We start from the raw sequence: 24,490 nt of genomic DNA, 5'->3' as shown, positions 1-24,490 counted from the left end.
TGCAGAGGGCAGCCTACAGGCATTGATTGTTTCCCTTATCTTTCCAGTTGGTGTCCATCTGAGACCGATCGAGGCCTCATCCGGGCTCTAGTAGGACCACGGTGGGTCCAAGAGATAGAGATGGCTCAGTTCATTTTCTTTGGAAAGGTGGAACTGTATTCTTCAACTGCTTCTCCATCTCGCACTGCTTCTGTTAGATGTCTCAAGGTACAGTCACAACCGTGGTTCCAGCCCACACTGGAGCAGGCGCTCTGGCCTTTCTCGTTTCAAATGTTCCTAAAACTGTGATGCCAGGCACAGCAATGCCACTAAATAACAAAACAATTCGAGGATTATTGTGACCAATTTTGTCACCGCCAGCCTCCCCGACCCCAGCCACAGATATTAGCTAATTACTCTAACTAGAGCACTATTTAAAGACTGTACCTTTCCAAGTCAAAATACCTACACATAAAACCAAACAGTGTTCAAATTCCTCAGGCTCAAGTGCTTTCTTCATGCATATCTTTATCACTTGGGCAAACCCTTTTCATGGTGAGGGTGGCAAATTTTCTGTAATGGGGCTTCGTGAAATTTAGATTTCCACATACTGTCTATATGACTTCTGATATCTTAATCAGGAAAATACCTTCTTGGTCACTTAGGGGTTCATAGTCTGGCTTCTTGGTCTAAAAATCAGAATAAATCAGGGGAAGAGGGAGAAAACGAGGAAAGAGAGAGAAAAAAAACTCATGATGTTAAAGACGATGATAGACAAGCAGGGTGAGGAGAACCGGAGTCATCTTTGTTCTTCCAGAAGCTTCAGTGTCCGCCATCACACTCCAGAGTGTTGGTCAAGTGACTGGAATCTGGAAGCCCATTAATGAGGCCTGCAGCTGAGCCTCTGAAGATCAACTGTTTAGACTTTATTACTATGGATGGATCTGCACACGTCGAACAGCTGTAAAACTAAAAAACCCTACTGACATCTCCTTTTGCTCTGAATATCGGAAAGCTCCACCGGCAAAGCAATGTTTCAGTTATGCACAATGAGAAAGTTCTGGAGATCTGCTGTACTGCACTGTGCCTGTAGTTAATAGTACTGTCCATGCACACAAAACTCGGGTCAGAGGGCAGATCCTGTCTGAAATGTTCTCACCACAATGAAAGAAAAGAAAAATGAAAAGCCCCCTGGCAAAGGGTCACTCAGGTGGGAAGCTGGAGAGAGATTCCTTTATCCTAAACATCTTCAGAAAGAATTTCTTGGTCGTCTGAGGTACTGTTTTTATAATATTTTTATAAAATATTCAGTGAGTATTGGAAGAAATGGGGCCTGTATTTTAATCTCACGGGCCCTGTATTTTAATCTACAGAAACAAGTCCTCTCCTAAGTACAATCCATTCATATGTGAGAAAAATGCAGCATACAGGTGGTTACTCGTTAACTAGCTATATAGAGAGAACGCCACAATTAATGTAAGATAATCTGTTTAGATGGATCAGGGATAAAGGTTAAGTGTTGCAGGAGAAAAAATAAAGGAGAAACTACTTCCAGGATGGGACGGGGTGAGGCGGAGTGGGGCACGCTGGGGTCAAGACGACCAGAAACCGACTTGGGCTAACAACCTCCACTCTTCCCAAATAAACAACAGAAATTAAGGATGGCCCTATGCACACCCTACAAAGTTTGAGGAGTTTCTGCTGCAAATTATACACGCACACACGTTATGTGTGTATAAATATATATACAATGTGTGTGTGTAAATATATGTAAATGAATGACCCCAATAAAGCAACTTTCAGGGGCTTCTGGAGAAAACAGCTGGTGTCAGAGCAAGGCCTGCAGAAAACCATGGTCCCCGTCCACCGGGAGGCCAGAGGGAGAAGCATATGTGGGTTCCCTCTCCCTGCTGGGAGTGTAGCAGAATTCAGAAACGACTCTCCAAGTACAGGGATACCCTTAGAAAAAAAAAAAAGCAGCCAAGGGGTGGCAAAGCTCATCCCTGATGCTGTAGGACCCAGGCCCGGAGGGCTGGACAGTCACACAGCAAACTGAAGGCAGGTGAGGCCAAACAGAGAATTGGAGGCAGCTGCTTCAGAAAACATGTCTAGAAATTCCATTCCATAAAGGAATAGAATAGTGTATTTTACAAGACTAATAAGAGGAATGTATACCCTCCCAAAAAACAGAGCAAGAGTGAGGGGGAGAAGACGAGGGCCCCATTTCTTCCAATACTCACTGAATATTTTATAAAAATTAACAGTACCTCAGACGACAAAGGAAATCTTAAATCTCAAGAAGAAAAGCTGGTTCTGGTCACGATTGTAGCCACAATGCCATTAACCTCAACTAAATGAGGTGCCTTTCTCTTCCTGGCCCCACAAACCCATTACTCGTTCCCAAAGAGGAGAAACATTGAATTCAAGTGGTGAGAGCCCCAAATCCACCGGGCTTGTCTTTTAACATTAAAATCCCAGAGTGGGTCCATCTCTTCTCTCTGGAACCATCTGCCCTCAGGGGAGGAAGGCTCACACTGAGCTTCCAGCTACACGTGATTATCAGGGCAGGTGGGGCTTTCCAGAAGTCCAGCCAGATCTCTGTCCACCTTCTCTGCCTGTCCCGTATGTGCAAAATGGCTTGACCTTATAGTCAAGCCTTGTTCTCAAATCTGGTCACTACCAGGGAGCCCATTCAAAGCTCAACTTTAATGCCATTTGGCTCAATCCTTTGGTATAGATGCTACTAACCAGAAACCTGACAAGGACGGAGGTTACCTCAAATCCAAACCCAACTAAAATCCTGAACATGAAGACATTAAATGCATTTACATCCTCTCTTGAACAACTACTTGATCAATGAGGGAATCTGTACTATAGTAAGAACATTTAGAAAACAAGAAAAAGACTATTTAGAATTGAAATGCATGAGATGTAGCAAAACATTTGGAGGTGATACCTATTTCTTGTTGGTACCTCTGAGAAGACCTGCTGATAGAGTAGCGGGGGGAGGGTGGCCCTCCCAGCACCCCTCCCCGGGATCCAGGGAGTGATCCAGGGTGAGGCAAACCATCCCGAAGCATGAGGCTTGCACTGGGTGCAAGGGCAAGTTTCTTGACTCACACCCACATCGGGGTAGCTGACCTGATCCGGTCCCACAGCACTGATTTCAGGAGTGGATCTGAAACAAGCTTGGGGGACACTGTTGGTGCCTGGGTGTGCCGTGTGCCGAAGGACAGCAATCACACCGTGACGGATGAGGCACGCCTGGCACAGGTGCTCTGCATCTGAATAAAAAGGCTGGGCTGGAAAGTGACAGTTATGTTTTCAGGAAGTTTGTGGTTTACTCTCTCTCTCTCTCTTACACTCTCTCTCTCCATCAGATTTTACCATTTCTGGGCACCAGTAGCTCGCACCACCGTCTGTCATAGATGATGTTATTGATACCTCTGTCTGTATTCTAACTACTCTAACTCCCTTCTACATCCTTTATGTAAGTGAACCCTATTCATTGTCATAAGCAGAGTCTTTCCATCAATTCTTCTCTATGGGCAACAGTCAATAAGGTAGTCATGAACCCAGGCAAAACAACCAGATTCCTTTTTCGGTAACAGAGATGAACGCTGGAAGACAGAAGTTATCTCATCTTACAAGATTTGGGGATATGAGGTCTGAGTAAAACCTAGAGAGGCAAGGCCCATCTTTCCCTACCACATGGGACACTCAGAGAAAACAGAAAAACAGAGAAAAGCCAATGATCTAAGAGACAAAGAGAGACAGGTGTCCAGAAACATCATATGTACTCCTGGATTGAGCTGTGCGTAAAGGCACGTGAACCCTGACCACCAGGTACGTGAGCCCCTCAGCTCCTTTTTTGGATGAGCCAGCATGAGCTGGGCTTCAGGTCCCGCTAATCAGGAGTCCTAACATAGCTCTTCTAGGGGTCCTGCAGTCGGCTGAGCAAGGTGAGGTCAGCCGAACACGAGCAGCCCACGAGAGGAACCAACCAGAAGCTTGCCCAAGTCCTGGCTGGCAAAGCCTGAAAAAAGGCATATCTACACGAATGGTGTCTTATCAGTAAATGAGAAAGGGAAATTAAATTAAATATTCCAATCAAAAAGTTTTAAAGTAACAAAAGAAAAAAAAAAAGAAGAAATTAATGAACCAGAAAATTAAAAAGTATAACTTTTAAGTCCTCAAACTGCTTCTTTTTTTAAAGAAAGAAAAAAATCCCACAGATTTCACCAAAGCTTCAGCTAAACTAATCAAGGGAAGTGGAGAGATGGTACGGAAACACAAAATTAGAAGTGATAAAGAGATACAGCCATAGACAGGGTAAATTCAATAATGTGAGAAACATTACAGATAACCCCATGCTGGTAAATTTTAGAATCATGAGGATATGGACAACTTTCTAGGAAATACAAAGGACAAAAATTGATCTAAAGAGAAAGAAAGAAGATTTGAACAAGGCAATAACCATGAATGAGGAAAAGAGCCCAAGAATTAACTGCAACAAAAGAATCCATCCCCGATAGCTCTAAATTATCACGTAGATCATTTCCGTGCTATTTAAAGTGCTCTAAAAAAATAAATAAATAAAAAATAAAAAATAAAGTGCTCTATAATAAATGGAATGGTAAGTGTTTATTAAGCACTTACTTGAGTCTACCATTTTGCTGCATGGTTCAAAAACATCATCAGTTAATTTTCACACAACCATACACAGTTTTCTCCAAATTGTACGTCTGAATTTTCAGAGTATCAAAAGATATGACCAATGTCACATCTGATGAAACTGGCATAAAGATTCAAACCTGTCTTTCCACCTCTGAAGCTGCTCATTAAATGACCCTACGCTATTGCCTTTCCCATGAATAGAGAGGTTCAAAGATCTCTACGGGTTCTCATTAATTGCTAGGGGGAACAGGGTAGAAAGAAAATTCTAGAAGAAGGGAGACAAATTAAGAAGCTCCTGAATGTCTAGCACAGTGGGAATGCATGTCTGAACCAGGGTAGTGTCTATAGGGATTTTAAAAACAAAAAAGGAGAAAGGCATGAGACTATTTATAGAGGCAGAACTGGAACTCCCAAGAAACACGTGTATGATTGAATAGCCGTGTAGATTCAACACGTGTAGATTCAAATGGCCACAGTGCTGTACAATGTTATGTAGGAGAGTCCCAGGCATCTTTATTCTAACACATGTCTTGGTTTCTCCCAATGACAAAAGAACCACAAACACTGTCCCTCCACTTTATAAAGATGCTATAAATAAACAACAACAAGGCATCTACTAGAACTTCGGCTCCTTGAAAGTGGACCCCGTATAAATCAGAGGTGTTCGTTCTAAGGCAGTTCCCCCAAGCATTTTGGACCTTAGTTATGTGGGGAAGTGTTTCTACAGAAATCAGGATGCTCCAGAACTACAGCTTGGGCACTCGTATCTTACCAAATGGAATCATCTAAGGATGGTGATTTTTAGAACTAACTGCCTTGTTTCCTGGACATGGCAGTGTGGGCTGGTGGATGGATTTTACGTACCTAAGTTTGAGGCAGGGGAAGAGAGTCTGGGAGAAGTCAGAGTTATCTCAGTTCTCTGTTAGCTCTTGCCCAATGGCTCTCCCAAACACCCTATATTTGCTATCAGCATTTCTCATGGGAACACTGTGGATGATTAAGACCAAAGCCATCTAAGTGGCCACAGGGAAGATATTAGTGTTAAACATATTCAAGTACTTGAAAGCATTTTGTCAGTGGTCTAGGATCTGCTTTTCTAAAAAGGGGCTTTCCCCTCCCCACAGGGGGCTAGCATCCCAGCCTCTGCTCAAGATGTGGCTCAGCTTCCTTTCAGCATGGATCTCTAGCAGTTCAAAGGTTACGTGGCTTGCCCACCCCCAAATCTTTGGTTCATCTGTGCTAGCATGTCAATTCCATGCCCACAGGGGCCACATCTGCCTGGCTTATGACAGTGTATCTGTTCCTTCCCCCTATTTAACCTAATGCTTGCCACAGTGGGCACACAGGTAGAAGGAAGATAGGGGAGGAAAGACAGGGAATAAGGGGAAGCCAAACACATGAAGAAGGAAGAAAAGATGAAACCAGCAGACCTGTGGCATCTGGGGAAGCCAGCATCCATTCTCCATCTCCAGTGTCCTCCCTTCTTAGCAGACAGGAACTCCAGGTAGCTTCCCGACACTACAGGAGCCAAAGAGGGTCCCTGTGGCTTCTAGCAAAATCTCATTGCCACAGATCAAAGAATGACCACACATTTGGAGTTTGGCCAGTCAAAATTCCCTCTCCTGGGACAGTCATTAAACAAGGGATGGATAGTTGAATGAAGGAAGATCATTGATGCCATCAGCAGTGCTGGGTGAAAAGTGGAAATTCCTGCCATGGAGCCCTAGAACTATCTGGTTCCTGCCTGTTCCAAGCCTAGCTCTTCACTCCACCCCAAGAGCTGTCCTCATCCTTGCCATAAATTCCCTATTCCCTAAGTTGGCCAGAATCCATTTCTGCTTTGCATCAAAACTCTGGTTACAGAAAGCACAAGAAAAAGAGCCAGCAGCACTTAGAAAAGAGGATGGTCTAGTATCAGCAACTTTCTCATATCTTTTTTTTTTTTTTTTTTTTTAAGGAAGGGGGCAAAAGGGCAGAGAGAGAGAGAGAAAACCCCAAGCTGAGGGTAGAGCCCAACATGAGGCTTGATCCCACGACGCTGATATCATGACCTGAACCAAAATCAAGAGTCGGACGCTTAACCAACTGAGCCACCTATGCATCCTGTTTCCTTACACTTTTGATGATTATCCCACCCGCAGATCAAAAGGAAGTTGTTCTCTAATTACGTATTTCAACTGTGGATTTATAAGACGTATGTATACAAACTATGGTAAGAGTAAACATTTCCAAAGAAAGGAGTGAGATATTTAAGACCTTACAAGTCTTGGAAATTGAGGTAACGTGGTAAAATATTTACCTAAAGCACTTCCTGTTTCCACTCAAGAATGGATGGCACAGTAGTAATTCCAAATCCAGGTCCCTACACGAAACATTAATGAATGGGTGGAAGGGTGTTTTACAGGCCAGCTTTGCCAGCGGAGATCACAAGGTCCCAATTAAAGGAGGTATACCAAATAGCTTTAAAGTCACCTTTGCCCTTGGTGAACCGTCGATGCTCAGAACACTGAAACCTCGCTTAGAAGTCACAGTTCCATGGAGAAACCACCAATGAGCAGAATGCATGCACCTCTATCTTAAAAACCTAAGCTTCAAAAGGAAAATCCTGCTGGATGAAAATGAAGAGTCTTTAAGTTCGACATTCTGACCAAAGTTCGACATTCTGACCAAAGACATTCTGACTCTTTGGAGCACTAGAGTCTGAAGCCTCAATACCTTCAAGGAACAGTGCCCCACACTGTACCATCTTTGTACAGACCTCTGCTGTGTATGGAAAGTGATTTCTTCCACGTATTTTCTGAGTTAATGTCATTAAAACCCTGGAAGCTGGGGCACCTGGGTGGCTCAGAGGTTGAGCATCTGCCTTTGGCTCAGGGAATGACCTGGGGAGCCTGCTTCTCCCTCTGCCTGTCTCTCTCTCTCTCTCTCTCTCTCTCTCTCTCTCTCTGTGTGTCTCTCATGAATAAATAAATAGAATCTTAAAAAAAAAAAAAAAAAAGGCAAAACAACCTTGGAAGCCAGATGAACTGCTTATGATTATACTCATTTTATAGATGAATAGAAGGAATCTGGGCTAGGTAGCCTGCCATGGTCATAGCACAAGAAAATGGAAGTATAAGAGCTTTGATTTGTGTGCTCTGACTTCCAGCCCCACTTGGCAAGTATTCTCTGCCCCCCGCACTGCCTCCCAACAGAAGTAACAGGAATGCCTGCAAGCTCACGGGATGAAGGAACGACCCACAAAGAGGACATTCACAGTTTGTCCTCAACTATTCAAAGAACACCATAAACTCAAACTAGTCTTTTACACTTTCAATTAATTTCCAGTAAACTTTATCTGCTATCTTTTGGCTCAGAGACACCGAACTACCCCTTCACAGCACTGGAAGTCCTGGAAACAAGTTTCTATCCTGTTCGCTCTGCAGCCTGACGGCACAGTGGCCTGCCGCAGAAATGCCACCGGACAAATGAATCTTGCTCACCTGGCTCCACGCTAGTTCTCCTCCAGGCTGGCTCTGGTTCCATGCTAGGAAATGCACAGTGTCTCGGGAGATCTAGGCCAGACTGGTACCAGAACAGAGCAGAAACTCCTCACACTACAAGCTTTTAGGGTTAACCTTTAACAGTGAAAACGAAAACACGCAAACAAACAAGAGACCTCACAGTAGGTAGGAAGGATGGCTGAAAGCAGGTGTTGGCCTCCCTAAACTTTGTGCTTCACTGACCTCTGTGACATTAAAATACCGACAGTGAAATTCTAGCCTACTTCAATATCCGAGAGATGACCAGAAGTCCTTTAAGATTTAAATCGGGGATCCCTGGGTGGCTCAGTGGTTAAGCAGCTGTCTTTGGCCCAGGGCGTGGTCCTGGAGTCCCGGGATCGAGTCCCACATCAGCCTCCCTGCATGGAGCTGCCTTCTCTCTCTGCCTGTGTCTCTGCTTATTTCTGTGTCTCTCATGAATAAAAAAATAAAATCTTAAAAAAAAAAAAAAAAAGATTTAAATTGGGGATCATCCTCTGGCTGGCTCAGTGGTTTAGTGCCTGCCTTCGGCCCAGGGCGTGATCCTGGGGTCCCAGGATTGAGCCCCGCATCGGGCTCCCTGCATGGAGCCTGCTTCTCCCTCTGCCTGGGTCTCTGCCTCTCTCTCTCTCTCTGTCTCTCTCTCTGTCTCTCATTAATAAATAAAATCTTAAAAAAAAAAAAAAAATTTACATCGTGCCTGCCTGGGAAGGAAATAGTGCAAGGGCAGGGGAAGAGAAAGGTGGCATGCCCAGGTTTCTTACTCCGAAAGACTAAAGGACCCTGCTCTCCTCCTAGTTCTCGTCGCCCCTTAGCAGCAGGTGCGATGAACTAGCTCTAACTATTCAGCCCAACATGGGAAGGAAGAGCAAATAATGTCCTAGAAAGGGAGACCAATGTTGTCTAGTCCTTTGATCCTCTCTGGAACGATGGTAATTTTATTTCATTTTATCAGAAGGCGTGAATATAAGTAAAAGCAACTCTTCTGTTTCCTTGTTGCTGGTTCTTACTAGGGTTCTTCTCTCAGGATCCACCCAGGAAACAGCTGTGGTTACTCTCATTTGGCCTGGGGCAGCATTCTGGGGTGGGGGTGGGGGGTAGGGGGGGTAGAAAACAAATCAGTCATTATATAAATGCAGATGATCTGCTACTAGTTACTCCTCTACCCAAGTCCCAGGACACAGTTTCTGTGAAAGTCAGATCTGACAATTAGTTACAATGAAGACAGCTAGCTACCCCTGGAAAGATATAGATTCTTTCTCTGTGCATCTCCCCTTCAGTAACTCAGTAACAACTTCTAGAATCTGTAACTAAGAAGCTGGGAGTCACAAAAAGCCCAGTAAGACCAAGAGAGGCAAGAGTTGAGAAGGACACTGCTTCTATCTGGACACCCACAGGTGTCCACAACCACCCCGTCACCCAACACGGGGTCCACGTGCGCAGGGAGGAACCCAGGGGCGGGAAGTTTCTGGATTTGACAAGTGGGCCACGGCTGCCCCCGCCCCCACCCCCGTGGAGGTTGGTGTCCACTGATGGGCCACGTTCCTGGGAGTGGTGACAGAAGATGGGAGGCAGAGGAAGACAGGGCCCTGGGCCTTGATGAGACCTGAAATAACCTCTGAGCAGGGCACCCCCCTCAAGGGGCCGGGACACCAGCGGAGAGGAAGAAAGGGGTTACAAAAAGGTACGGCTGGGTGTGGGGGTACAGGGTTTGCTGGTTTGCCACCAGAAATGAGAAGGGAATTTGGGAAATTTAGAAAGTTAAAGACAAGGATGCCGGCCACATGCACACTGATGTCAGTGGCTGGACGAGCCTGGTGATCACACTGGAGGCTCAAGGTGACCTCCGTGTGAAAATCCTGGGGCGCAGAGACAGCTCCGAAATGCCTCCCACGATCTGCGTGGGACACGCTGGAAAAACGCCTGTTGAAAGGGGAGGAGGAGCTGCCTGCCTGTTGGGACCTGCCTATTTAGTCCTCAAATCATTCTTTAGGACTGCAAACCTCCCCTCTCTAGCACCGCATGCTGAAAACGTCCAAGGCGACCCTGGTGGTCCACTGACCCCGGAGAGATTTCACTATGGTTCAGAAGCTTCCAGAGTCATACCTAGGTCCCTGCTTTTAACCCAGAGCTTTCCCTTTATCTGGTCTTTGTTGCGGAGTTCCTCTTTCTGTATGGATTCCCCACAATCGTTTTCCACAAAGGTCATTTTTAAAGTTGTAATCGTTTGGGGCACTGGAATTCTGCATCCTTCTCCCACTTAATACTCTATCACAGGCGATTCTTCAGGTTACTGAGCAATCTCTACAGCCCAACATTTTAACAGATGTATCTGCGACTTCACGGAGCAGATTCAACATATTCTCTGCAAACATTACACCACTGTTGGAAATTTTTCACTATTGGAAATAACACCCTTTTCGAGATCTCTGTATTTCCAAAGTGGCATTATTACCCTCCCAGGAGGCGTGAAATCTCTTTTGCATTCCCAACTGTTAGCTTTTTGTTGCTATCAGATGGATTAATTTCTCATTATTAATGATATATGAGGGCTAACAGTTTTATATTTGTTTTGTACATATTCACTCTGCTGAATCATTAACTCTAATAAGTTTTCATTTGTTTCCCTTAGGTTTTCTAGACACATGATCATATAATTTACAGTTAATGATAATTTTCTTTACTCCAGATTTTGGTTCATGTTTTATTATACTGGTCAAAGCTCTGTAAACACATAAAAATGGTAGTGATGGTGACATTTTAGCCTAATGTTTCAGCTGTTGTTTTGAATGCGATGTCATCTCGATAAAGCATTGTTATTCCTACTTTATTTCTAGAGGTTCTTTAATTTCTTTTTGATATTAATTGGGATAATTATATAGCTTTATTTAATCCATTTCTATACTAATATTAAACTCTTCTTTAATTCCTGTGATAAATCCTGCTTTCTTTGAAATCTACTAACGTGTATTTATGCTCTTTTATACACAGGAAAGATTGGCCCATATACCTACACTGTCCAATACATAGCCCTAGCCACATGCGGCTGCTGAGCACCTGAAGTGGGACTGCTCTGAATTGATATGTGCTGGAAGTGTAAATCATGCATTGTATTTCAAAAACTTAGTCTCAAAAAAAAGGGGGAAATATTTTAATATTATTTTATATTGATTACCTATAGAAATACTTTGAAAAATACTGATTACATAAAATATAGTACTATATAATTAATTCCAGCTGTTTCCTTTTACTTTTTAAGATGTGGCTACTAGAAAAATTGGAATTATATATGCAGCTGGTATTATATATCTACTGGGCAGCCCTGGTGTGTTTCTTCTTTATTCCTCTTTATATTTTTCCTCAAGTATTCATATCAAGGTTGGATTTACTTCAGAGAATCAAGTGAGTTGTGCAGGATCTTCTACAATCTGGAACATTTGCTATAAAATGGGATTACATGGGCCTTGACAGCTTGAAAGGATCCATCTAGATTCAATGCCCTCCTACCCTGGATTTTGAGCGTTTTTTAAGCTACAGATCTGCTCGGCTATTCTGTTATAAAGGATAAAGCCTTAAATGCCAGGTACTGTCAAAAATGGGCAACTCATATTAAATACTAGATTAAATCAAAGACCTACTGATAGCATTTCAGATTTTAGTATAAAAGAGCTACAAATGTTCCTCCGCTTCTGACTGGTTTTTATTGAAAAGCAGCTTTTTCTTTGTTTTGGAGGCTCTGTGACGATACTCTTCTTTCTTCACACCAAGGTATGACTAATACATCTTTGTGCGTGTGTGTATAGCTATGAGCAGAAAATGATCATGCTGCTCTTCTGCTCACTGGAAAAGCTCACCCTACCTTTTCAGTCTGAGACCAAAATTTAACTCCTCAGAAACCAGATGGTATACTAGCCTTTGTCAATACCAAACCTGTTTAGAGAGGAGTGAGAAGGGTGTGTAGGAAGACCGCAGAGGGGAGGCAAAAGCTGCAAAGCCCCTCTGACACCTGAGCGAAGCTGTGTGCACAGTTCAGCCTGGGCACGGGGGCCAGCCCATGGTCCTCGCAGAAGGACCACAAAGTCCCATGGCAAGCACAGACATGAATATATTCCTACACCTTGCATTCCCAAAGCTGTAATGCTCAGTCTTTTTTTATTATTATTTTAATATAAGGTTGATAACCACCTGGGGTACCTGGACGCCAACTCCTGGCTCCACGCTGACTAGCTGAATGACCTTGGCCATGTTACTTAATCATTCAGTAACTCAATTTCTTCATCTGTAAAATGGGGACTATAAAAAGATCTTAGGCTTTGAGAATTAAATGACATAGGGCATAAAAAGCTACCAATGAAGTGCCTGCCACACAGTCAGCATCCAATAAATGTATTCCATGAAAATAATAGCGTATACTCATTAGCTTCTATCAAACGTGGACTATAAGATCACTAGCAAGGTTTCATCTACTAATAAGTGGCATGTCAACCATGGGAGCAGCTAGTATCAATTAAGGAACAGCAAAGACTATGTTCATCAACACACAAACCAAAACTGGGTCATTCTGACATTGCCGAATCCCTCAATCACCAGCAAAACTTGAAGAAATCCAGGTTGTACCCAATACCTCGAAGTGATCATCACAGAGGCAGTTCTTGGGGACAGTTTTCTAAGAGATGCACAGGACGTTCACTCCCTTCCCTGGTGCTTCCCATCCACTGTAAGTCATGCAGCTGCCTGTGACTCTCCATTTTCAGGCTCAATCCCGGTCTCAGCTCAAGCCAATGCTGAGTGATCAAGGTCATCTGCGGCAGGGTCGAGGTGTGGAGGCAGCCCCACATCTGCTCCCTGTGTCTCCTAGCCTTCACTGCAGAGCTAGAGCCATCACCCTCTTCTAAAGCTCATCATCTGTTTCTCATTTTGGAATAGCTACCCATTCATCTCTATAACCAACGCTACATGAAAACCCAAACACCAGTCATTCCTACCCACCTTTGTCTTTCTTGAAAGGAGTCAGGAAAGGTAAGCAAGAAGGATTATAAGCATTAGGGAAAACCATTAGAAAAACCTCAAAGTGGTGGTGTGCTTACATCAAAGACAAAAGGCAAGAGCTTCTGAAGCGAGCAAAAAAGGACAGGCATGTTAGGAAGAATGGGAGAGGGGGACAGAAAGGAAAGCAGGTACTGGTGCATGGGCACAAAGGAGGAAGAAAGAGACGATGTGGGATTTACTCAGTAGGAACCATCTCTTCCTGCCTTGACTTTCTCCTCTTTCACAGAACATCAGGCCTCGCTAAGCCCTTTGGTCCATTCCTTTCCTCAGCAAGCTCTTTCCCAAGGATGAGAAGGTGGTGGAATCTGTTCCCCCACAGACCAACCAGGGGGTGGCGATGGGCAAGGGGCGAATCCCAACCCCGCTAACCAGGTCCACATCAGAATGGAGCACTTTCCTGGCAAATGTGAACTGCCTTGGGAATCTGAGTTCAGTTCTGAACTTTATTTATGGTGGTAAGGGCACCACAAGACACAGGAGGAGGGAGCTAAGACCTAGGCTTTTTGGAGGCTGGCCTGGAAAACCACCTGGGGTGTATTTAACAGTGCTTTTCAAAACATGGGAAATATACTCTGGGATTGTGAAGAAGCTCACATAAATTTCTGGAAGAGGGAGCGTATTAGAAATAGTATACATATTCCCATGTACTAAGTAATATGTATATATAGTTATAAATAGGAGTCAAGGAACTTGAGATGGATTGGAGAAACATGATCCCCTCGCCCGAACTTATTTACCACAAACAGTATATGTAGGGATGAGTCCCATCTGACAAGTCTCGGGCACACCAAGGAGAACAGAATATCTGTAGGAGACAGCACTCAGGGGCAACTTCATTAAAGAAGAAATTTCAGCTCAAAATACTCTATGTTTGGGGGCACCTGGGTAGCTCAGCCAGTTAAGTAGCTCAGGTCAAGATCTCAGTGTCCTGAGATCAAGCCCCTCATTGGGCTCCACACTCAGAGGGGAGTCTGCTTGAGGATTGTCTCTCTCCCTCTCCCTCCATCCCTCCCCCAACTCATGCACTCTTCCTCTCTAAAATAAATAAATCTTTTTAAAGAAATACTATGTGTTTCTCCAAAGCAATAGGAAAGCTTGTATTTTTTGGAAAGAACAGAAAGTTCTCCCCCTTACCCCCTTACTTCCATAAAATGTAAGAGTGTTCTTATATTTACAATTTGGTGTTTGTTTTTGTTGTTGTTGCATTAAAACCAATAAGTAATCCAAGACCAGCACTCAGTTTTCAAGACCTGATATTTGTTCAATATAAAGTTGACCCTTGAACAACACAGGTTTGAACTGTGGGTCCACTTAATACATGAGTTTTTTATGGTACAGGACCATAAAAAAGTATTTTCTCTTCCTTGTGATTCTCTTAGTACCATTTTCTTTTCTCTAGCTTCCTTCAAGAATACAAAATACAATACATAGAACATATAAAATGTCTGTTGACTGCTCATGTTATTAGTATGGTTTCTGGTCAACAGACTGGTAGTAGTTTACTTTTCAGAGTCAAAAGTTATACTTGGATTTTTCAGCTGCATGAGGGGTCAATGCTCCTAACCCCCAGGTTGTTCAAGGGCCAACTTTATAGGATTTCTTTTTCCTTCAGAAAAAATGTTTAAGGCAATCTTTCCTTCACATTAAGTTCTCATTTTTACTTGATAAAAATCAGTCTTCTTTCTTTCTCATATTTTCATTTCAAATACCTGGTTCATCAGTGTCACCATAAACATTACTGCAAACATTTTCTTTATTTTCTCCAGGACTAAAATGCTTTCACCTTTCTCCCATGAATCATTCGACAAAAAGTGGTAGCACCAACAGGTACATTCACCATCCCATGCAGAAAACACGGGAAGATACCAGGAAGGAAAAGTCATAGCTACCGATGTCTAGGGTTTGCTGCAAGGAACTGAGACCATCTTATCTTTAACTTATGAGCCCCGATTACCTTTGTCTGCTCGCTGTCTGGGTCTTCAAGCCAAGCATAAGGGTCATAAATTTTATGTCCATGATAATCCTGTACCTGCAAAAGACAAAATGCGGTATTGGACAATTAGTGTCTCACCTCCCCCACCCCAATTAAATTAGTAATTCCTGAATGTAAAAGAGAAAAACAGGAGAAGGACAGGCAAAAATACCCCAATTGGCTCACTGGCAATGTGTCTGCCCAAATTACCACATGAACCAAAGCTGGCAGGTTCTCAAAGGTGTCAAGCCACCCGTCATGAAAAGAATGTTTTAGCTGGAGAGGGAAGAAAGATGAAAGGTCAGAATAGGGAATTGCTCTGTCTGTACAACACAAAACAAAGGCCTGCTGCTGTGCTAAAGAAACTTGAAAATGTGTGGTCAGTGGCAAAGCACAGAATCACACAATGCAGCCGAGACCAAGAAGGGCATGTTTGTGAAGCAACTACCACACACGTGCTTAGTGGCTTATTTTCTGTTCCCACTAAGCTTGCTAATGATTAGAAAATCTCCCTACGTATGTAATACAATAGGTTTTGCCTTTAAGTCTAAACTGCCAAAAAGCAAGTTACCAACGTGTAGTGTAATGGTTCCAGTTCACATCAGCTAAAAAAAAGCTGACTTAAGCACAAGAAGATTTCTAAAACCGAGGCCTTTCTTCCCTTTTGTGTATTGTTATGAAATGCTTACCAAAAAAAAGAGGCACAAAGGCATCACCCATTCAGACTAGCCTGGTATTTGAAAAAAAGACAACTGCTCAGTGTGGGTAGGGTTGGGCTGGCTGAGGGGAAGTCTTCAGGAGCTCCCCATCGAAGGGACCATCAGAAACGCCTCCAGGCTTCTGAGAAGCCCAAATCCTGGGCCTGGCCTCAGAAACTGAGCGAGGCCCCCCGGAGTGGCTGGGAGTCATCCCCCCCCCCCCCACCGCCCCAGGTGACCAAACCCTTAGGAAACTTCCTCTCCAATTTCCTACTATCCTGATAAATCCAACTGAAACCACATGGCCAACATCCTTCCAGTAAACCTCTCTGAACGACTCCAACATTCCAGTTACAGCTTCTCAGAAAAGGTCTATGGGAACAATACCAGGAGCTCAGATGAATTTTTAACCTGTCTCCTTGCTTTGGCTATGACGTCAGAAGGTAAGGGCTCTTCCCTAACGCAGGCAAACCGCCTCCCGGAAAAGGAAAAGCTGCCGTTTCTACCGCTGGTCACAGTTCCAGGTGGCTGCTGGCCAGGTGAGAAGAATCTCCTGGTGCGGAAAACCCCAGGCTCTCCTTGCACCGCGTCAGGTGCCAGGGGAGAGAACACCTGGAGGAATGCATACCTGGAATAACGGGCAGTTAAGGCAGAGAGCTCAGAAACCCTTCTCATTAAACAACTGACAGATGCAAGGGACGTACACACCGGACCAGAATCTCTCCGGACCAGTTTTCACAAAAGTCCCAATTTCCACCCCTTACGGAAAAACCTCTCTCAATTGTTGCTGATTGTTCCCACTGAACGAAGACTTTTTATCTTTTCTGCTTCCCTGCAAGGCTTTCACATTTTACACACCTCGGAGTGGTTTTGAATATGCTTAAAATAACCACCTTTTTTCCTCTGACAATAAGAAATCAGAAAAATTTTAACGTTGCAAAAGATCTTGCAATCCAACGTTTGCAGGAGCGTGAGGGCAGGCACAGGACGGCAACATGCCCAGGGCCACACCGAGTTCAGAACCAGAGCTGGGACGGAAAGCAAACCGCCGACGGCTTTTCCCCAAATAGTCCTTGGAGATGATACACCGGACGCTTTAAAAATGTTCCTCGATTATGATGTTACTAAAACTCAGACGTATCCATAAACACGTCGTCAGAAAGCAGAAAACATTAATAGGAAATCATGCCACATTTGCCTAAGACTAGATCCAAAGCGGTGAACATCTGCTGAATATCCACACGGTTGCCCCTAGTGTTTTAAAGTGACCTTGTAAGAAGGTGGATGATCTTTTTTTTTTTTTTTTCTACAGATTATGGAATGCAATTCACAGGGTCAGCAAGAGTAAAGGCCAACGATTTACCGTTCACTTGGAGACCACTGTGAACTAAGCAGATGTCAGCCCCAGATTTCAGCCCCCCTATCTCACTGGGAGGCTCTTACGAACTCATTTTCCAGGTGAGGAAACTGAGATCAGAGGGTTAATAAGCAGTAGAACTGTGACCCTCTATGAGCTAACCCCCAAGCCTGTGGGCTCAACCTCGTGCTAATGAACCCGGCCAGGTGTAAACTGGCAGGTCCACACCTGGACCCTGACTCACAGCCCGGTGGTACCTCCTGAACGGTGTTCACCTCTGAGGAAACAGCCCCAATTTTCCTGGTACCAGCATGACCATCTCTAGCAGATTGAGGTCAGTTATTCAGCAGACATTTTTAAGCGGGGTAGGAAACGGATTCTCTCCAGGACACTCCCAGGAGCCAAGCGCCACCACCCTCCTCCTCTGCCCCACTACTTCTTCTTCTACAAGACCATCCCCTACAATGTGGGGTGGTCTTCTAGCCACATCCCCGGAACTCAAGCTGTGCAGTGTCGATCTGATCTGATCTAAGCTTGCCAGTCATTCCTCACCTCCCCAAAAGACTTTAAAAATAGAGACCCTCATAAGGCACTGTTACTATTCAATATTTTACTTGTGCTATTCAATAGCTTACTTGCTGATTGCAGGATAAATTGCAGAGTCCTACACACAGCGGGCAGACCCATCAAATATGACCTCCCCCCTCCCTGCCTTTTTTTTTTTTTTTTCCTTTTCCGGGCCCGATTTGAGCTTATCCACCCATGGATGGTCACAATGGCCTTCCTGCCATCCTACAAACAAGTGCAAGTCCACAACTGTCCAGCCCTACATAACTATGATTTATTTTAGTCACATAGCCAGGAATGTCCCTTCTACCTTATCCAACTGGCCAACTTCCAAGCTCAATTCACATATGATCTCTTCCCCCTGATGGAAATTAATCCCATTCTCCTCTGTGTTCTCCACTCACCCTACACACTCTTCTAACCCCTGTAGCAGGCCTGAATTTCCTGACAGCAACACACCGGGGAGATGGACAATGGCATTACACTGGCAGTGGCGTGGTTTCCAAATTTCTGCTCATTAGGGCAGAAATCCAGCAAAAACGGTTGCATACTCCAACCCCATATCTCTGCAGAAGACCACATGGTGATATATGGCTGAGAGATGTTCCAGTGACAGAGAGCCGCAGCCCTCTCTAGCACCTGGTGGAGAGAGAGACAAACCCATCCAAGAAATTAAGGCTACAGTTTGAGTAAATGCGTAAGTCTAGCCTAAGGCTTAGTAATCAGGACTCTGTCAGAGGGAGAAGATACCCCATGCAGGCTCTCAGGGCTGGGATAAGTACACCCTGGGATCCACAGCAGGGTCCAAGCTGGACCAGAGCTACATCCCCTTGGCCATTGAAGCTTAGGGTTTTCATGAGTTCTCTGGTGAGAAGAAACTGGAGAGTATTAAAATCCATGGTGCCTTTCGAGTTAATTGTTCATTACCATTCTGAGTTCATTGTTCATAATCTTTTTGGTGTCTTTATAAAATCCTCACTTAACCCTTTCTAAAACTGCAGGATTTTGGTAACCCAAATGGGGAAAAACCAGGCAAGAAGCAATCCCTACTAAAAACAACACAAACCTAAAGGGACACTTATCAAGCCACAGAGTAGACAGTTCTTTCTATTTTTATCTATCCTGAAAACTCAAAGATCCTGAAGAACCCAACTGAGATATTCACATGTCTTCCGATTACTAAAGTCTGGCACACTTCAGGGCTAGACTGTCATGTGAATAAATGAATGGTGATATTCTTACTGCAAACGTAAGTCCCAGGCCCTGTGGCTAGCCAAGCCGGCACTAATATTTCATATATGAGAAAGAAGACCTATAACAGGTACATGATCTCCCTGGTGGCATCCAGCGACTGAGTAACAAAACCAGAACTAGCACTCAGGTCTTCTTACTTGGTCTGCCCCCCCTTTTCCACTCCAGCAGGATCAGTTTACTCCCATACACAAAGGAAACACAGGAATAGAGCTTCTTGGGCCGTTAGAGTAAATTTAATAAGCGAGCAGCTGAATAGACTGAGAGAACATGGTGACCAGATGGCCACTGGTCACAGAAACCAGGAATGCACAGTGCCACTTGGAAGTCTTAACTTGAAACAACATGTCCTTTACTCTAAGGCCTCAGCACCTTTTAACCCCAAGTGAAATGCTGCTCTCAAGTACACACCTCCTGGCTGGCATACACCGGGTCAGAGTAAGCAGGGAAAAAAAAAAAAAAACTCGATGTATAGATGCAAACATTTTTTTTTTTTAAATCCTGATTCCATTTTAAGGAATCTGAGAAATTTGGCTATTCCTGAGAGAATCATGCCCACAACGCTTGGATTCACTCCAGTTCCTAAGATGCCAAATTAATTTTTACACACACACACACACACACACACACACACACAAAGGGTGTTTGCCCAGATTTCCACCCACTAGATCTCAACAGTTACCCTGAGCTCATCTACAGCTTATGTAAATGACGGCTAACCCCTCCACTAAGCAAAAACAAACTCCTTCCAAAAAAAAAAAGAAAAAAAGCCATCCCCTCTCCCTTCTTCCCAAAGGCCCCCTCTCGCCCTGCATCAACTCCTTTTCCACTGTAGGAAAACTTGGATCTGCCGTGCAACCCTGCTGGGGGGACGGCTGCAGCCTCCGCACGGCTCGGTGCCGGGTCTCCGCATCCCGGGCGCCCGGGCCTGGGCCGGGCAGGCGGCTCCACGCGCGTCCTAAAATCGAATGAATGAACTTCCACTCGTTAAGGATTTTCAGTGTGGAAGTTTAAAAAGTTTGCTTTTGTTTTTTAGAGCCATCCTCCTCCGCCGGCCCCCGCCCCCGCCCCCCAACACGCACACACACACTTTCCCCCCCCACCACGTTCCAGCAGGAGCCTCCTCGGTCCGAAGGCGGGGACACGAGCGGCGCCCCCACCCCGCAGGCCGCCCATTCCTCCCGGGCCGTCTGCCCTTGACCCCATTGATTTTTTTTGGGGGGGGGGGTGGAGGGAGGAGGAGGAGGAGGCGGCCCTACGGCGGCTGCAGGGTCGGCCAGCAGCGCCCCCGGCCCGTTTTTTTGCAAACAAAGGCCGAGGGGGAGGGGCGGGGAGGGGCGCGGGGGGCGCGGGGCTGCGGGCGCGGCACCTGCGGGGGCGGGGGCGGGGGCGGGCGCGGGCTGGGGGTACTCACGGCGGTCTCGTCGCGGTACACGTCGGGGTACTGGAAGGACAGCATGGCCAGGGGCGCGGGGCGGGGGCGCGCGGGGGCGCGGGGCGCGGGGGCGCGGGCTGCGGGCTGCAGGCAGGGGCGGCGCGGGCGGCGGCGGCGGCGGCGGCGGCGGCGGCTCTCGGCCACGGCTCCCACGACCCGACCGGCGGCGCGGGCGGCGAGGACGTGCTGGAAGCAGGAAGCCGCTGCCGGCGAGCCCGGGAGCCCCTCCCCGGCGGGCGGGCCCAGCGGCGGCGGCGGCGGCAAGAGGGAGCGGGCGGCGCCGTGCGTGCGGCGGGCCAGGCGCACAGCTCCCTCTGCAGGAGCGCCCGCCCCGCCGCCGCCCCGCCGCCGCCCCGCCGCCCCGCCGCCCCGCCGCCCCGGGCCGCCCTCCGGACGCGCACCGCGGGTTGGGCACAGCAGAGCGCACGTCCGCCCGCCGCCCCCGCCGCCCCCGCCTGCTCCTGAATCGCGCCCCCCTGCACCGCCCCATCCTCGGGTCCCCGGGCGCGGTGGGGCCGCACGGAGAGACCTTGCCTCCCCCCACCCCACCCCCGCAGGGCTCAAGAGCTCAGGGCTCAGGGTGGCGGTGGGGGCGGGGGGCTGATTTTCACAGCCGGCCACCCCGGACTTGGAAGGGGGAAGGGTCGTGCCCGGTGACATCGCGAAGGAAGCACGTCCCCCTGAACTCCAACACCCCTAGTGGGCGCTGGGTGCTTGGGCATCCACGTGACAGGGAGCCCTGTGCTTCCAGGAGGTGGTGGCAGGACAATGGGTCAGCCCTGCTCCGCTTGGGGGGGGGGGGGGGGGCGGGGGGACTAAGGTGGGGAGCAGCATCGAGGGCCTTTGGATCATCCAGCCAATCCCCTACTTCCGTCCCTGTCCATGCTGTCCTTGCGTTTGCTTGTTGAGCACCTACTGTCATCCCTGCAGGGGAGAAAGGAGCAGCCAAGGTGCTTGACCTCAAAGTCATGATGACGCTCTAATAGTCCTATTTCTCCGTCCTTGGGCTAAAGGTTTTGCTTTCTGGATCATTGGGAGCGGAGGGGGGAAAGCTTGAGAGTCCGTCCCCATCATCAGGGCTGTGGTGTGGGTCTCCCCTTGTGTTATGTGCTCCTGACTTCTTAAAAGTCCCCGGGGGGATCGCCCGGACGTGACCAGAAAAGTCCTCCCCATCCTGAAGTCCAAGTGGTACATGGTATCGGTTGTGAAGTCGTGTGTTCTGTTCCTGTATCATCCCATTTCCGTGCCTCGCTCATAGTTCGGTGTTTCTGTTCCTGGCACAATGTTGGATCATGTTTTGCGTCTGTTTCCAAAACCCCCTCCTTGGGCAACCTGAGAATCTTCAGCCCTGGGCAAGCTCACATTATTGGTGCCAAACTCCGTGCAAACAGAGACATAGTGCTCTGCAGTCCAGCATTCCTGAGCCCAGTCACCAGCCCCTGCCTTGCCTGCCTGTCACCTGGCCCAGGGGACTGCCAGGCGCTGCCCCGATGCTTCTGCCACTTGTGGCAGGGTTCTTAAAGAGCAGCCCAGAAACACCTGACCCAGGTCACCCCCTAATAACAACGATAGGAATAATAGTTAATGCTTATCGGGTGCTTCTTATATGCCAGGAAATTATCTTATTTAAACTTTATGAGATAACTAATATTATCCCAATTTTATGTTGTGGAAAACTGGGGGTGACCTTTGGGGTCACGAAAATCATTAACTGGGGGTCTTCAAAAATCATTAAAAAAAATAGAGCTAAGATTTCAAAGCCAGATCTCTCTGATGCCGATACTCAGTCATAATCACTCCTCTTCATAAATAAGTAGAAGTAAAAAAATAAAATAAAATAAGTAGAAGTACTCTGTGGTCTATAAGGACACCCATAAATAGGTGGGACTTTCCCAGGGCCTCATTTTAGCAGAAAAGGCAGAAATTCTGGGAATTGTGGTTAGCCAAAGGACAAATCAAGCCTCAGGTATCATCCTCCGTTCCCCTCTAAGCAGTTATGCTGGTGCCCAGCTCCTCTGGGCCCTGGAAGCCAGAGGTTTGTATGTGGCACAGTCAGTGCACTGGGTGGTAGCAACAGATTGTCTGCAACCGGAGTGAGGTGGAGTGGAGAAGGCGGCCCATTCCCCTTTTTGGCCAGACTGTGCACTACCTACCTTTTGCCACATATTTGATATGAATCGTCTGCTTTAATCCTCCTTAAAAAAAAAAAAAAAAAAACCCACTTTACAGAAAAAAGGAATCTCAGCAGCTTTAAAGGAATTTGTCTGAAGTCCCCACACGGCTAAGACAGAGCCAAGGTTCAAGTCTGTCAGTTGACTGCAAAATCCATGCTTTACCTTGTCCATGGGAAATGAAGAAAAGGGAAGTATTCGAACCGTCTCAGAACTGGACATTCTTCTTCCAGAATAAACACCAGCCTGCTCTTTGACCTGTGACGCTGCACATTATTTGCAGGAAAATTACAGAATTAGCTTTGTAAAAACTCCTGCTCTAACTGGGAAAGCATTCCCACAGCGCAAGGCCCCCGGGGAAGGGGGCTAGCAGAGACGTAGAGGGGCCTCCAGGGAAGCCTGCAGCCCGATCTCTATTGCCTGACCTCCAACCCTGTACCTCACTCTGTTAGCCAGAGTTACGGTGGTAAGGACGCAGGTTAGTGGTATTTACTGCCGCTTGACTGTCTCAAACCCACTCCAAGTGCTTGGCCCGGCATTCTTCCCAACCACACCTAGTAATGGGATTTCTGGTTAATTAGCCAAGGAAGCAAGTGTTAAGTGAACTCCATCTCACTCTCTACTTACCGCACTGTGCCCAGGGGCATGGGCTGCATTCGTCTGGACAAAGGGGTGTCTATATTCTCACAAACGTCCACTGGCAGGTGGATGCCTTGGGTGCTTCCCTGGATAATCCTTTCATTTGACTCTGATTTCCGGGTAGCTAGCTAACCTACTCCCTGGTGGAGTGCAGGCATTTCCAGCTACATCTCCTTAAAGATTTTTATAACTTTTTTCCGGTGTGGCTTTTAATGAAAATTCTTATATATTCCTGTATATCCAATCTCTGCAAGGCATCCTAAAGTGTGAGATAGCATCTAGAGTAAGAGTGAGGGTCTCTTCCTGGCCCTGCCACTATTTTCCTGGCTTTGAATGGGCCTTTCTATCATCAGTATATATATTTTAAAGATCTTATTTAAAAAAAATAATCTCTACATCCAACATGGGACTCGAACTTTCAACCCTGAGATCAAGAGTCACATTCTCTACCAACTAAGCCAGCCAGGTGCCCCATGTCATTAGTATTTTTTATCTATACCAGGAAAGAATTGGATCAGTGGTTTCCAAGTCTCTTTTGCTTTAAGTAAGAACTAAACCAGAGGTGTAGGAGCCTCAAAACTACTCTGGAATTTAGAATGGCGTTACCCTGGGGGAGTGCTATCCATATCACCTGGGCAGATGGAGGGGAGAGTGGGCAGTGATTATCTACTGAAAAGTCTTTCTCCATAGGTTTTTTTTTTTTTTTTTTTTACGTTTCCAAACCACCCACGAACACAGATTTGGCTCAGAGGCCATAGCTGTGCCTGTGGTACTTACTAAATTCATAGATTTTATCTTTCCAGAAACTGTTGCTGTTCCCTTCAAACACCCTTCACTTGATAGAGGCATGTGGTTTAAAGGCTAGGGTAGGTGTCCAGCATTACAGCTGTGAAATCTAGGGTCTCTGCGTCCTCCTCCCCTCTTCAACTTAACGCCTGGGCTAGGGCTGAATTAAATCCAGATTTTTTTTAAAAATGGGACAGAAAAAGTAGACCAAGAATGAATCTGCAATATTTTTCTAGTTTAGTTCATGAAACTTGCCTATACTATTTCTAACGAAGCTCCCAAGTTAGGCGTGTTTCTAGATCAGGAAAAAGGAATCTTTTTTTCCTATTCTGTTATTAGGAGAAAAGTCAGGTATGGCCCCTCACATGTATAACAAAGTTATTTTAAG

The 24,490-nt window shown here is 46.1% G+C and overlaps 1 protein-coding gene across 1 annotated transcript in view; it reads right to left on the bottom strand.

The window, feature by feature from the left end:
• The window catches only part of PREP (prolyl endopeptidase), a 117,906-nt gene extending 97,335 nt beyond the window's left edge, over positions 1-20,571 (bottom strand). Inside the window, exons 1-2 of the mRNA XM_077902926.1 lie at positions 20,486-20,571; positions 15,181-15,255 (exon numbers count right to left, since the gene is read on the bottom strand). Coding sequence (XP_077759052.1) covers positions 15,181-15,255; positions 20,486-20,530 — 120 coding nt within the window. The 5' untranslated portion in view covers positions 20,531-20,571. The remainder of the gene's footprint in view (positions 1-15,180; positions 15,256-20,485) is intronic.
• Between the last annotated feature and the right edge of the window lie 3,919 nt (positions 20,572-24,490).

The sequence above is a fragment of the Canis aureus genome, chromosome 7 (assembly GCF_053574225.1).
Source record: "Canis aureus isolate CA01 chromosome 7, VMU_Caureus_v.1.0, whole genome shotgun sequence".
Classification (NCBI taxonomy): Eukaryota; Metazoa; Chordata; class Mammalia; order Carnivora; family Canidae; genus Canis; species Canis aureus.
The sequence above is the reverse complement of the archived record's forward strand: the minus strand, read 5'-3'. Positions and strand labels throughout refer to the sequence as shown.